Consider the following 14,831-nt stretch of genomic DNA (forward strand, 5'->3'; position numbering starts at 1 on the left):
GCAGCAAATGGCCTGGATGCTGCTAATCAACACGCATGCAACAAACACTGTGCCAGAAATGATAAAATAAATCTAATCCAAACCCCTTTCCCAGTGGTTCTTACCCGGCACCGAGTCTGTGGGTGTTCTAGGCTGGGGGAGAATTCGTGGACACAGCTCTCACCAGCAGTCAAGTTGCCCCACTCCCATGCAGCCCTACTGACCCGCTCTTCCCCTGCCTCTGCAAAGGTGGCATTCAGAGGCTCCAGTAAGGAGCAGCACTCAGGCACTAAACAATACCGCTATCCCCACAGCCCACACAAGCTGGCAGGAGAATTCCAGGGGACCACTACGTAGTTACCAAGCCGCTATTGGAGATACAGGACAGGTTTTGCCCAGTTGCTGAACAAACTTTCTCAAAACCCTACGTTTGGCGGAAAAATTGTCCCCCTGCCTCTCAGACGCTTTTCCAGGATGGCCTTATTTATCAAAGGCATCTTCTAAATTACCGACACCGCGATCACAGGGTGACCCTTGCAAACTATTTAAAAGCAGGGCCATTTGGAAGGGGGGACTGAAAGGAGGACAGCTACAGGATAGGATCACAAGGCAGACACCTAAAAAGGAGGAGGAAACCAGGCTACGTTTGTTGCTGCGAGAGCTTTGGTGTCAAGCGCTCTGTTTCCTGAAGGCCTCCCGTTTTCAGAGTTCCATCTCTCTGCCATCTCAACCCCCCAGACAGTAATCAGCTGCCAGTGGGCTGTATGGTCTCACTGCTCTCCTGGTTTCAAACCAGGGGGCTGGGGCCACAAACAGGCAAAGCTATTTTCTTCTCAGCCCTTCACTTACCTGCGGGGGAATAACCCATGCATGGAGTGACCGGGGTGTGGGGGGGAGAATATTGTCACGTCTGAGAATTCTTGGGCCTGGATTTTGCCCCATTCTCCCAATGACAGACTCATTCCCATGCTATGAGGCGATGGGAGTTCGGGGATGCTGTGGAAGCCCTCCGTGGAATCAGGACCCCTGCAGCAGGAATCGATCCATTTAATCAATTAAACCAGCGGTTCCCCACTTGGGATCCGCGAGGGTATTGCAGAGGGGCCGTGGAAAATAAAAAAGAATGATTCTAGAAAGTAAGTTTTAAATAAATTGCAAAGATACGATCAATTATTTTTAAAATAAATATGTTCCAATAATGTTATAAATTGCTGCCTGAAAAATCTATGTTGTGGTTTCCTTTTTCATCTAATGAAATGTACAGACCTGCTTAGAACTGGCTTTGATGAAGGTCCACAAACGGTTTGCGAGGGGTCCACGAACACTTGGGAGGTAACCGAGGGTGGCGGGGGGGGGGAAGCACGCTAGTGAAAATGTTGCAAAGCACTTAATTAAACCATCAGTAACTAGACAGGATCAATAGAGCACCACTCCTCCAAGCTAGTGGCAGATAAGACAAAGGAAAGCTTCTGACCGATGTGCCCATTTTCCAGCTAGAAACAGAAAAGTTTCCGTCTCTAGGGTGTCAGCTTCAGCAGAAGCTACTGCTTTTTTCTCCAGAGAAGCTCAAAAGGGGAGACGCTTCAAGTACAGCTCTACCAACATGGTAAAACATTTAGGGTCACGTGTGATCCCATTCCAGTCCAGAAACCTCACAGACCCACAGGCAAGTATAAATAACTATCAATTTATTAGTAAAGCAAAATCATGTGACAGTCACACAGGAGAGCCAGAGGTGTTAATACACACACACGCGTGTGCGCGTAGGTATGGGATATAGTTTTATAAACAGACGGAGCACAGTGTTAAAGGCACTGCGAGCTACCCAAAAGCCTCAGAGCTCACGAGGACAATCTCACACAACCCTGCTCATTGACAGGCAGGGAGTCAAAACGATAGGTTATGCAGCTCCACCTATCACCTCACCCAACTGGACTACAGGTGGGCCAACGAGACCTCTGCTACTGACCCAGCTCCGCTGCAATGCAGAAATCCTTAAAAAACAAAAAACAGATCCGTGGATCATAATGACATTTTAGAGACAAGCACGTGAAGTTGGGGTTGGACATCCACCTTGGGGTTCTGGCAAAGGGATCGTGGGAGGACGGCCACGACGCTCGCACGACCATCATGCATGTTTAGATGGCCAGCAAGGAAAGCGCCAGGAAGGACCACAGTGGATCCCAAATCACAGGGGACTCTCAATTTGCCAGAACCCAAGGAGGAGCGGTAGCCCAAAAGTCACACGTACCTGTCATTACTGCATGTCTACAGTATGTCTGCCCAGACAGGGAGACCAGCTTCCTGCGTGTGAACTCGCATGACACAGGTTGGTCCCGGATCGTCAGCGTTCAAGGTTAAGCTTTTTTGCTTCCTTAGTTAAACACCCAGTTACCAGTTGCAATCCTGGGCTGAGTGTAACGTCCGAAGGAAACTAAAAAAGTACTTTTCTCCCCTGAAATGAAACGCAGGCCGGGTATTTCAGAAGAGGCTGTTCCAACCCAGTCATAGGCCACGCTGGTCCTCATCCATCCTCCACTTTTTCCAATTTATTCATCACTGTCATCAGCATTAATTCCTGCAGGAACCACAGGGCAACCCAACAAGCCTGGGCCCATACACAGTAGCACCCAGCTCTAAGAGGGACACCTTTGCTCCAGATCACACTCCTAAACAATCCCTGACGGAGAGAGAAAGAGTACAGGTAGGTTGCACACATCACGGCAAAGCCAGGATATCCTTCCCTCTTGAGAGCTACCGCCTGATAGCCCCAGAGGAAGTCGTAGGAACCACCACTGAAAAGAGAGATTGAAGTTTTTAAAATCCATACGCCCCCTAGTGCGTATCATCAGATACACCACTAATTAATTCATCACATACACTACAGGAACCCATCAGGATCTTTCACTGAGTTAATAGCATGACTTGCCTGGACAGGCTCAATGCCTGTCCAGACTGCAGCTCAGGCTCGTGGTCCCCATTTTACAGCCATATTGAACACGCTCCTTTTGACTCCCTGCACCAGAGCCGGGGTACACAGCCTAACTCTTTCCTTGGTACACCCGACACCCGCCTCACCCCTCCCAAGGCTGAACCGACGTACCCGATGGAACAGACCCTAAAAAGCACAAGGACTTTGGCTACGCAAATGCTTTCCTAGCTTTGGAGATGCCGCTTGGTGCCATGGTGGCATAGGCTTATGTCTACCCTAGACTAAGGAAGTCAGCCGCGGAGATGCAATTTCTAGCTATGGCAACTGCGTCGCTAAAACTGACGCATCTGCGCTCGGCTAACTTGGCTGTCCGTACGGGGAAGACGGACAGTTTCTCCTGTTGACCTCATTTACTCCTAGCACCTTGCAAGGAGTATAGTGTCAACTGTAACCACTAAGAAGTCGATTGTGTGTGTCTCCACCAGACGCACGCAACTGACCCCTGGAAGATGAACCCTGAGCAGGTCGATCTTCCAGGGCAGAGTAGACCTGCCCTTAGTTGCTCATAGCAGAAAAATAATCAAAATGGCAAAAGGGAAGAACGTGCAGTTGTTTACAAAGAACGCAGCGGATGTAAGAGGAGCAAAGAAAGCTGCAGGGGGGTGTAAAGGGATAGCTCCTAACAAGGGCCGAATAGCACGCAAAAGGCAGGAGCAAATAAAAAGAGGCCACGAGATCCTGTAGATAAGCGGAAGGACAGGGAAACAGGAAGTGATGGATAAGAAGGAATCTCTCTTTCCTGGAGACAACCATGCAGAGCATCGCCTGGCTCACAGCGCAAGTACCCCGCCCCGTCCAACCTCGTTGGGAGTTTCCAAAAGTTCAATTTTTTCATTCCGATTCTTCCAGTCTTCTAGGACTTCACACAAGAAAGCCAGCCAGATGCCAGCATTACCACCTCCTAGCCAATCACATTTTACGGCTCCAGGGCCTGACTTACCACATCAAGCATCCCGTGCTCAGGATGATGAAACCTCAGCCTTTGGACGATGTGGTCTCTCTCTACAAACATCAGAATAGAGTAAGGAAATGCAAACACAGACACAGGCTTTAACACACTTTGCTCCAGAGAGGCTTTGCTCATGCTTCCTCATTGGGTTGAAAGTAAAATGCCAACTGAGAACAATCAATGGAGGATGAGTCCTTCTGCCTGCTAGGATGGCTTCCTCCTCAGCTTCCTCAAAAGGGCAGCCATTGTACCAGCAGCAGGAGCCCTCAGAGGGACATTTTGCAGGCGAATGTTCTACTGTTTCTACCTCTTATGCCCATAAAAACAAATCAATAAACTGACTCGGAAAGGCACAACAACGTAAACCAACCCTCTGCTCCCCAGTCAAAGTGGTTTACCGGAACGTAAAAGTTTTCATTATTTTATAAAAACGGTGGTTATATCATCAGTTCTTCTACCTAACTTGTCCCCTATCCTGCCCTCATCTCAGGGACAAAGGTGTGGCCACACGCCCAACCAATCATTGGCTCCTAAAACAGATGCTGTCACTGGCTGTTAGGACAATCCGGTTTTTTTAAGTGGAACTGGAGTACACAGTAGCAAACAGAAGAGGCAAACTATAATCCTGAAGCCTCCCACAGAGATGTAGAGAGGGAAGCTATCTCCAGCGTTCATCTAATCCAGCCTCCTGAGCAGGGGGCAGGGCCTAGGTCATTCCTGACAGGTATCTGTCCAACTGGTTTTTAGAAACTTCCACAACCTCCTTCGGAAGCCTACTCCAGAGCTTAACTTCTCCTTATATTGATAAAGCTTTTCCTAATGTCTCACCCAACCCCCACTTGCTGCAGGTCAACCCCATCACTTGTCCTACCTTCAGGGCACGGGAAGAACAATCGGTCGCTACCCACTTTATAACCGCCCTCGACACAGCTGAAGACTCAAATCTCCTCCCACAACCCCGCTTGAGTCTTCCCTCAAGGTTAAACGTGCCCTGATGTTTTCCCCCGCCCTTCACGTCCGGCCTTCTAAAGCTGGTCAGCGTTCTGCTTTCTCTCACAGCTTGTCCACGTCTCTCCTGAAGTGCTTGGACCACAGTTCTCCAACTGGGGCCTAACCGGAGCCAAACAGGACAGCGTCCACCTGTGTCTTACACACCACGCTCCTATTGGGGTACCCCTTTTCCATAACTTGGTCCCATTGATGACTCATTCCATTTTTGATCCGTTCCTAAACCACCGGGCACAGTTAACTACAAAACATACCCGAAGGTCTCAACGATCAACACTTTGGATGTCAAAATAAATCGAGGGAGGATAATGGAAGCCACCGCTCCCTGTCAACTGAGTGCCACCCAGGAGAGATCTAGGTCCTGCCCGGCTGATTAGCAAAGCGCCAACAGTATATACGTCTACTAGTGGTGCAGAGCCAAACATGCCCCAGCGCGCACAGAATTTATTCCGCACACGGATGGAAAAAAATTAAGAGGCAACACTGCTAGGAGCCATCCTCGAATTTTAATTTTAAATGCCTTTGTTATCTTATGGGCCATTTCACAGCCACTGGGAACCACCAACACTCGATCCAAAGACATTAGTGTAAAATGTTCGGCAGCCGGGATAAAAATAGCGTCTACAGCCAACCATCCTCCACGTTGAACGACGTGGCTCCTTAATTCCCCCCGCCCCACATCCTGAATTTAAATTTCCAAAGCGACGCCCCATCCAGCGCCCCCTTTCCCTGCCTCCCCCCCAACCGTATCCACGTATAAAGACAATCTGAACAAAATTGGCTTGTCTTGCTTGTTTCAGTTTTACTCCTATAGTTAAGGATACACGGAACGCGACATATTAACGTCAAAAAAATAGCTATCTAGAACCAAGCAGGTCTTTTTAAAGATCCGAAATGATGTCAAATTAAACTATACAGGATTTCTTTGAATGAATATTAAACTGCTTTTCATAAAAGCAAAATAGAAAAGAAATGCAAACAGAAGACTTGGTAGAAAGAGGTTCTACATCTGTGAGACAGTATGACGAGCATCAGTCACCGATGCCAGAGGATAAGGTTTATTTAACTCCCTAAAGCTGCCGTGAGGAAAACTCAGTCCCTGCTGGGGCCTGTTCATTTCCCCTCCTCCCCACCCCAACAGAAATAAGCTCTGGTCCTCTTTATAGTGCTGGAAGCGGACGTGGAGTTGCAGGGGGAGGGGGGGCGGGGGATTCTCTGAGAGAAAAACCAGCATGACTTAACGTGTTACATGGTTAATCTGGGTGTTTGGCACCCACAAGGGAACCGCTTTTGTAACCCCACCCCTTTGGGCACCACCGAGGCTGTCTGACCACCGCTGGCCTCGCTAGTCACAGCCAACAGGATTGGCCCAGACTCCAACAGGCCCCTAGGCTGGTGGCAAAGGAAGGATTCTGGGTAACGCAGCTGGCCCACCTCTGGCATAAGACGTGCCAAGCGCGAGCCGAAGAACCCTTTGGTATAAAAAGCCAAGCGTCTCCTCCAGATGACAGCTCTTCAGACCAGATCAGTCTTGTCAAACGGGAAAACAGAGGGCAGCGATTTTTTTTAAATGGTTCCTGCTTGCAACACAAAGATGCAATTCCCACCAAGGATGCAGGTGAGATAAGGAACCAGTGAGAGGGAGCCCTCTTGTAACCTGCCCTTTGCAAGCGGGAGGTAATTAATTCTCCCCTACTCGCTGTATGATCAGAAGAAAGAGGTCCCAGTGCAAAAGATCACAAGTGAATCCCTGGGAATTCGATCGCGGGGCCCAGGCCGCCGGCTCCCAATCTCCCTCATTTTGCAACCAAACTTCTCTTTTGCTGATTTTTTCCAAGCTGCATTTCAACCGTAGTGTCTTCCCCGCCCCTTAGTGTTTCACTCCTAATTGCACTGCCAGATCTCTCCATTTAAACACAACGCCTTCCCGCCCAGCCGCCCTCTCTGACTGGCAGGGTAGGCCCACTCCAAGTGCCTCACTGCGGAGTAATGCAAGAGAAGGGCTTGTGTTGACAGTGGGTTTAAGACTCAGTAGTAGAGCTTTACCCTCAAAACAACTGAGCTCTTAGGAAATTCAGAGACTCACCCCAGGTGAGCAGCTGGTAAATTTTAGGCTCTGGATCCAACTGGAGCCAGAAACACCGGCCATCCGGAGGACTGACTCAGCCAACCTCTCCAAATGCCATGCGGCACTCAGGCAGCACTCCTCTGGATCGCAACAGAGTTGCTGGAGGTAGCCTAGAGGGAAGGGATCCTTTGCAGACGTCTCCAGCCAGCAGAGACGGGAAAAGCAGCTACGGACTTGGCCCATTCGGAGCACAAGCCCAACGCTTTCCCCTTCTGCTCGCTCTGTTGAGACGTGTGTCTGGGCAGCCGTAAGGCTCACTGGGCCAACCAGTGCTAATGAGCTGAAACTGAGTTTAAGCGACTTTACTGTATTTGGACTCGCAAGCTGGAAGGCTCTCAGAACTGAAGCTTGCCTTCCACCGCAGACCAGCTGTGCCTAGGGAGAAAGCACAGCCTGGGTCTGCCTCTCTCAAGGATGGGGCAGTCAGCTGGCTCTCTCGAGGGACCTTCTTACTAAGGGGCACCGGAAAGGGCTACATCCCCCGCCCCCCACGGCAGCTGAGCAGAGACCTGCAAACGCACAACACTTTGAACGGCTGTGCAGCGAGAACCGCAGCCCGGAAAAGCCCCCAAGCCAGGAGGCGATTGGCTGTCCATATTTCTCCCCCTCTCCTCCACCGTCCCGGCCTTTTTGCACGCTGTCCGGCAGGAGACACAGGTGGACACAACGAGAGCACCGAGCACCTGAGCGGAAGCTCCTCTCCCACTGCCCTGCCCGGCCACGGGCGTCCAGCCGGTAGCATTCAGGGAAGGGTGACCGAGGAGGTCCGCACGCAAGCAGAAGCCTGCAGGGAGGGGCTCACGGCAAGCAGGCAGCCACCTGGTACGCCCCCTCAGCCGTGTGCTGCGCGCTGTGCTCCTGCAGCAAGCCCAGGTCCAGGAACCTCTCCCCGCACCACATGCACTTGAATTGCTGCTCCCGGGCGTGCACGCCGTGGTGCTTGTTGAGGTGCTCCCGCTGCTTGAAGGCCTTCTCGCACGAGGGGCACTTGTACGGCTTCTCGCCCGTGTGCACGCGCCGGTGCCGCTGCAGGTCGGAGGCGTATTTGAACCTCTTCTCGCAGTCCGGGCAGCGGAGGGGCCTCTCGCGGGCGGGGTCGCAGCGGTGCTGCACGAACTCCGAGGAGGAGAAGAACCGCCTCTCGCACAGCGTGCACTTGAGCGGCTTCTCGGCGCAGTGCGCCAGCTGGTGCTTCTGCAGGGCAGAGGACCGCTTGTAGGCCTTGCCGCACACGGCGCACTTAAAGGGCCGCTCGGCGTTCGGCGCGCACTTGTGCCGCAGCAGCTCCGAGGACTGGTTGAAGCCCTTCTGGCAGGCGTTGCACTTGAAGAGGTTCTCGATGCCGTGCACGTGCTGGTGATAGAGCAGGTGCGAGGGCTGCCCGAAGCCCTTCTCGCACAGGTTGCACTTGAAGGGCTCCTCCGCCTTGTGGGTGCGGCGGTGGCGCATGAGGGCGTAGCGCTGCTTGAAGCTCAGCTGGCAGAGGTCGCACTTGAAGGGGCGCTCCTCGCTGTGCGTGCGCTCATGCTGCCGCAGGTCCGAGGGCCGCTTGAAGGACTTGGGGCACTCCCCGCAGCGGAAGGGGCGCTCCCCGCCGGGCTGCTGCAGCAGCTCCGCCGACTCCTTGAAGCGCGGCTCGCCCGAGTGGGCGCACATGTGGCGGACCAGGTGGGAGCGGTGCTTGAAGGTCTTCTCGCACACCGTGCACTTGTACGGCCGCTCCGAGCTGTGCGTCCGCTTGTGGTGCACCAGGTGGGAGGACTGGCTGAAGCTCTTGTCACAGAGGGTGCACTTGTACGGCTTCTCGCCGGTGTGGACGCGCTCGTGCCGCGAGAGCTCCGACAGGTGCTTGAAGGGCTTCTGGCAAATGGAGCAGCTGTAGGGCTTCTCCGCCGCCTCGAGGGCCGGTGGCGGCTCTGCCTCGGGCGGCTTGTAGGTCTTCTCGCAGATGGAGCACTTCATGGCGCTGCCGTTGTGGACGTTGTGGTGCTGCGCGAGGGAGGTCAGGAGGGAGAAGCCCATCTTGCAGACCCCACACACGAAGGGCTTCTGCTCCACCTGGATGCACTGATGTTCTAGGAGATCCGTCGCTTGGTGGAAGATCTTCAGACACTGGGTGCACTGGAAGGAACGGTCGTGCCCCGGCAGACACTGGTGCTCGTGGGGGTTGGACAGGTGCGTGAGGTCATGGCCGCACACGCTGCATTTGTGGGAGGGCTCTCCGGGGGGCTGGTGGGGCTGCAGATTGGGGTCTGGTTGGAGCAGGATGCCGTAAACAGCACAGCCCAAAGGATTCTCGGCAGCACTCGAAGGGATCGAGTGCTCCGAGAGAGCTGCGGTCCCGGTGTGGTGCTGTTGCTGCTGTGGGGGTTGCTGCTGCTGCTGCTGCTGCTGCTGCCAGCTTTCTGACATGCTTGGGGAAAAGAGACGGGGTTTTAGCAGACACAGCTTCAGCTTCTCGGTGGATGGGATCAAGTCAGAAGACGCCGATTCCCAGGAGCTGGCCTCGGTCGGGGTGGGAGAAGCCAGCCCACACAGCAGACCTCAGGAACAAGCAGTGCTCGTCCTCAGATCATTTCGCAAGGCCGTGGGGATGCTGACCGACTAAACAGAACTTGCAGCAAAAAAAAAAAAAGGGTCCTGAAGACGGCAGGAGGCCAATGCGCTCACGTTTGCAAAGGTGAGGAACACACATCAAGGATCGACTCTGCAAGAAAAGAAGAAAGCTCATGTCAGGTCCCACAGGTAAGCGAGGCAACTGTACATTCAGTCCGTTAGCCCAGGGATCAGACTATTATCTATTCTACTCAAGCCACACTTAAGCAAAAAGAAAAGGCGCGGGGAGCGAACTGAACCAGGAGGAACACATTCTGGACAGCTGCAACCAGAACAGCTTGGGGCAAATTTTACCGAGGACCAGCAGAAACCGCAGCCTGCTGTGTCGGTCACAGACCCTTTCACAATACCTAACTCCGTTAAGACAGACTTCGTCCTCATGACCATCTGGGGACTGACTAGCTCAGCAGCAGTACAGCGGAAAAGGACCTAGGGGTTATGGTGTATGAAAGGCTGGATATGAGTCAACAGGGTGCCCTTGTAGCCAAGAAGGTTAACGGCATATTAGGGTGCATTAGGAGGAGCATTTCCGGCAGATCTAGAAAAGTGGGTGTTCCCCTTTATTCAGCACTGGTGAGGCCACATTTGAAATACCGTGTCCAGTTTTTACACTGGGGAGCCCAAAAGGATGTGGATGTGCTGGAGCAGGTTCAGCAGAGGGCAACAAAAATGATTAGGAGGCTGGAGCACAAGACCTATGAGGAGAGGCTGAGGGATTTGGGTTTGTTTAGTTTGCAGAAGAGAAGACTGAGGGGAGATTTCATAGCAGCCTTCAACTTCCTGAAGGGGAGCTCTAAGGGGGATGGTGAGAAACCGTTCTCAGTGGTGACAGATGGCAGAACAAGGAGCTGTGGTCTGAAGTTGAAGAGGGAGACGTGTAGGTTGGATATTAGGAAAAACTACTTCACCAGGCGGGTGGTGAAGCACTGGGATGCGTTGCCTAGAGAGGTGGTGGATTCTCCATCCCTCGAGGTTTTTAAGTCCCAGCTGGACAACGTCCTGGCTGGGATGACTTAGTGGGGGTTGATCCTGCTTGAAGCAGGCGGCTGGACTCAATGAGCTCCTGAGGACCCTTCCAGCCCTAGGATTCTATGACTGAAAATGCAGGAAGCCAGATCCCAAGAGCAGTGGCTCAGAAAGATAATCATGTGTGCCTGTGTCTAGGGGCTCTTGCCATTTACAAAGAGTGTAGACGTCTCTCTGTCCACACGCGGGGCACAGTCTGAGAATATCGCCATCTTTTTCCTGAGGTCTCAGCAGAGAACACTGACTCTGTCTGTAGTCGATTGGATTAAACAAGCCACACTAATTTCAAATCCCCCTGCGTTCGCTCATTACGAAACCACTGGCTAGCAATGGCGAAAGTCAGCAGCCATGTGGCAAGCCAAGCTTTTTAATTATTACACGTAAGCCTCCTGAGAAGACGGACAGCCCTTTGCTGGTCTAAAAATGCTGCTCTCTGCAAACCCTCACAAAAAGGGTCACTCACCTGGTCGGGACAGGTTCTCCTTGAGTTCAACCCATCTACTAAAACCAACATGCTGTGTCACTGCCCTGCAAATCCCTGCTGCATGCTCAGAGTGAGCAGCGTGTGACCCAAACCCAGAGCATCCCCGGCATAGGAAAGACCTTTCCGATCCAGTTAGGACTGGTTGGCTATGCCTGGCTCAAGTGCGGCAACCATCTCTGATATTTCAGGATTTACTTCTAATCCTCAACTTGGTAGCGTACCTTATACCCCCAGCCATTGAAACGAAAGAGCCTCCCTGAAGAGTGGAGGCTGAGTCAAGTGAGTACTAAATCATACGGGGCAGAAGAGGTCTTAGTTTGAGACCAGGGAGAACGTGCTCTGCTCACGATGGGCTGCACAACATTAACAGAAGCCCAGTTACAGACCAATCACAGGACCCAAAAGGGTTTGTAGCCATATAGGTTTCAGTGACCGTGGCCTGAGTACATATTGCGATTGGCTGGTTACAGAGACTCAAGTGTCTGAAAACAGGACCACTGGAGCCTAAAATCTTGCACATAACTTACTGCAGCTTTCATGGGACCGATCACATTTTCTGCCTTGCAAAGAAGATGCAGCAGTAAACTCTTTCATATCCAGCTTCCTATCATCCGGAACTCTGAAATAACTGGTATTTTAACCAGGAGTACATTGTAGGTAGGTTTTCCGTAAGTACGGTACAGTGAGAGTCAATACAACTACACGGTATAAGTTTACAGTGGACAATGCTACTGTTGGTAAATAAATCACCTGAAGGCATCTGTTTGTTTCTCAATGTCTAATCTTGGTTTTCTTTAGCGTTAGGCATTGCTAGGTATTCCTCTTTATTATACGGAATATTTCAGCATCAGACAACCTCCCAGACACCTGCTAGTAAGACGACAGAGCCAAAAGCAGGTGCCTGGTTCCACACTCCCCGCTGCTGTCACAGAGCTGCTTCTTCCCCCACACCCCACAAGCAGGATCGGGCCTCTGAGGCTCGGGGCTCCCTCTCCCCCCACCCCACTGTAGCGGGAAGCTGGTACTGGCGCGCCAGCCTCATGCGGGGGTGAGGGGCTACAGCACCAGCACAGGCTTCCCACTGCGGGAGGCAGGAGTGAACCCTGAGCCTGCAGCCCACCTGGAAGGTGGCCATGGACCACTAGTGGTCCACAGACCATAGCTGGAGAACGACTGATCTAGCTCGCCCCTTGGTGGGACACAGAAGATGACGACAACGTCGTAAGAGTGCCAAAAGGACAGAGATAGTCTCAAAGTGAAGAAAAGGGTGGCAACGTAGCCATGTGAAACACCATTTGGGCCACCTTTCACAAGTCACCTCTCCCGCTGGTCCGTTACGAACCTATTTGTGTTCTAATCGCGACCTTTCCATTTCAGGCCCGGTCCCATTTCCTGCTCAGTCCAAGTCACAATTAATTCCCCCAAGCCACAGTCACGAGCACCAACTTTGACCAAACAAAACATCGCAGAGAGAAGAATAACTCCAGAGCACAGGCCAGCAGCAGAGGTTACATGCCAGACAGAAAGGTTCTAATTCCAACCCAAGTAGCTCACAACAGCCAGGGGCAAAGACAAATCACAGGAAGGGCCTGTGCCTTAATTAAGCATTCTGTTCCTGCAGCTTACTCCAGCACAAGCGTTAATTCTAAATATCCTGGTTTTGCCAGTCTGCAGCATGACCTTACGGTTAAATATTTAAGAAGCACGTTAACAGTGAGTTAACCAGACATTCCTCAGTAGAATATATAGCTACACCTTGAGCTAAAACCAGGCAACCACAGCTGCTACCTGTTAACCGGCAAGGCACCTTCACTTTTTTACTCTATGATCTAACAAGTTACCCACACAAGAGTCCTCCAACCCATCGTGTCTTAAACGGCATTCCGCTAACTCGCAGGCGTGCCGCGAGCATTTGGAAAAACACGCTGCGGGCCTGTATCTTCCGTTATTAAAACCAGATACAACGTTACCTCTTCACGACTGCCGCTCCTGATTAAATCGCTTCACTTCAGCTCGGCTGTCTGGGTGTTTTTTGGCGGGAGGGACGACCATTTTTTTTGTGAGAAAACGGTCACAGGCGTTCCACCGAAAAATATGCCTGTCTCAGAGACCAAGAGACCCCCCCGGCCCAAAAGTTTAAGACACACCGCTCTAGTCCTGGGGCACCCTACAGACTAACGGAAATTTTGGAGCTTAAGCTTTCGTGGGCAAAGACCCACTTCGACCCCTGTGAAACCAGCCCCCCACTCACGCATCTGACCAAGCGGGTCTCTGCCCACGAAAGCTGATGCTCCAAAATATGTTAGCCTATAAGGTGCCCCAGGACTTCTCGTTGTTCTCGAAGCTACAGACTAACCCGGCGACCTGTCTGATACTTGTCAGCCTGCGTTTGAACCCTAAGTACGCTACCGTCACTAGAAAGGCGCCTTTCCCTTCTCACTCTATGATCCGGCAAGCGACCCCCACCAGAGTCCTCCAACCCAGCGCGCCTCGAACAACGCCCCGCCGACTCGCAGGAGGGCCAGGAGCGTTTTCGTCGTCCTACGCCCCGCCTGGGGAAGTATTCGACCGTAGGCTCGACCGGGAGGTTGCCGGATATTCGAACGGTCCGGACAACGGAGAGGAGCCCCTAGCGACGCCGCGCTGGACGGGGAAACAAGATGAAATATTACGACACGCACAAAAACGCCTGCAGGGGGGCTCGGTTTACCTCCCCGAGCGCTGAACGCGGTCAGCTTACGCCGTATTCGCTGGCCCCGACTCCCCCTGCGCCGCGCTGATGGGGAACCCGCCTCCAACGCCCTGGCGCTCAAAGGGCCGGTTCCCGCGCCGGTCCAAGGGGGTCTGCGCCCCCACAAAGCCCAGGCTCCAAAACACCCGCCCGCCTCCGGGGCGCCCCAGGACTTCTGGGGGGCGGGGGGGGGGTGGGGTTTGAAGGCCGGGGCGAACTCGGCTGACCCCCGCCCCGGCTCTGGCCCTGGGGGGGGGACACCCCCAGAGACCCCTCCCCGCGCGGGGAACGCCCGAGGCAGGTGGAACGCCCGGCGAGGGGCCCGATCCCGGTCCCCCCCACACCCCGCACCCCCGTCCGCAGCGCGCGGGGCGGGAAGGGACCGCCCCACCCCCACCCGGCCCCGGACTCGCGGGGGGGCGGGAGGGGGCGGGTGGGAACCGCCCCCCCCACCCGCTGGGGATCTCCGGCCGGGGCCCCTCCAGCCCGCCCCCCTCTCACCTGCAGGCCCGGCCGCGGCGGCCTCCGTCCGCCCCCCCCCCCAGCCGGGCCTGCGGCCTGCGGGCGCCTCCCGATCCCCGCGCTGGCGTAGCGGGCGCGGCCCCGCAGGCGGCGGCTCGGCGCTGGGGCGGCGGCCGCGAGCCCCGGGAAGGAGGGAGGGGGCGGGGCCCGAGAGGGGGCGGGGCGGGGGGAGGGAGGGAGAGAGAGAGCTGCCCCCTGCCGGACCGCGGGGAGAACCGCGCGCCCGCCGCCCTTCCCCCACCCCCGCCGGACCGCGGCGGGAACTTCTGGGGCCCGCTGAGCCCTTGGCACGCGGGGGGGAGGGTGGCGCTCGGCTGCCCCACGGGGCTGGGGAGCGGGGACCGGTGCAGGGACTCCTCCGCGGAAGTCTTGCCAGGGGGGACTAAGACCCCCGCC

The 14,831-nt window shown here is 54.0% G+C and overlaps 1 protein-coding gene across 4 annotated transcripts; it reads right to left on the reverse strand.

Annotated features, from left to right (window-relative positions):
- Positions 1 to 5,654: 5,654 nt before the first annotated feature.
- On the reverse strand, positions 5,655 to 14,596 carry ZNF319 (zinc finger protein 319). 4 transcript variants are annotated; one of them, XM_075008685.1, is made up of 3 exons: positions 14,415 to 14,596; positions 13,592 to 13,825; positions 5,655 to 9,763 (listed from the first exon to the last, which is right to left on the reverse strand). In XM_075008685.1, exon 3 carries the CDS (start codon positions 9,466 to 9,468, stop codon positions 7,855 to 7,857), a length of 1,614 nt encoding a protein of 537 aa, XP_074864786.1. In that variant the 5' UTR covers positions 9,469 to 9,763; positions 13,592 to 13,825; positions 14,415 to 14,596; the 3' UTR covers positions 5,655 to 7,854. The 4 variants fall into 4 exon arrangements, with proteins under 4 accessions (XP_074864786.1, XP_074864785.1, XP_074864787.1 ...); XM_075008684.1 differs by lacking the exon at positions 13,592 to 13,825; XM_075008686.1 differs by lacking the exon at positions 14,415 to 14,596 and having other exon boundaries at positions 13,623 to 14,153.
- Between the last annotated feature and the right edge of the window lie 235 nt (positions 14,597 to 14,831).

The sequence above is a fragment of the Carettochelys insculpta genome, chromosome 14 (genome assembly GCF_033958435.1).
Source record: "Carettochelys insculpta isolate YL-2023 chromosome 14, ASM3395843v1, whole genome shotgun sequence".
NCBI classification, from domain to species: Eukaryota; Metazoa; Chordata; order Testudines; family Carettochelyidae; genus Carettochelys; species Carettochelys insculpta.

Excerpts from the sequence above, each read along its gene's own strand:
- ZNF319 (XM_075008684.1), bottom strand. The coding sequence starts at position 9,468 with ATGTCAGAAAGCTGGCAGCAGCAGCAGCAGCAGCAGCAGCAACCCCCA.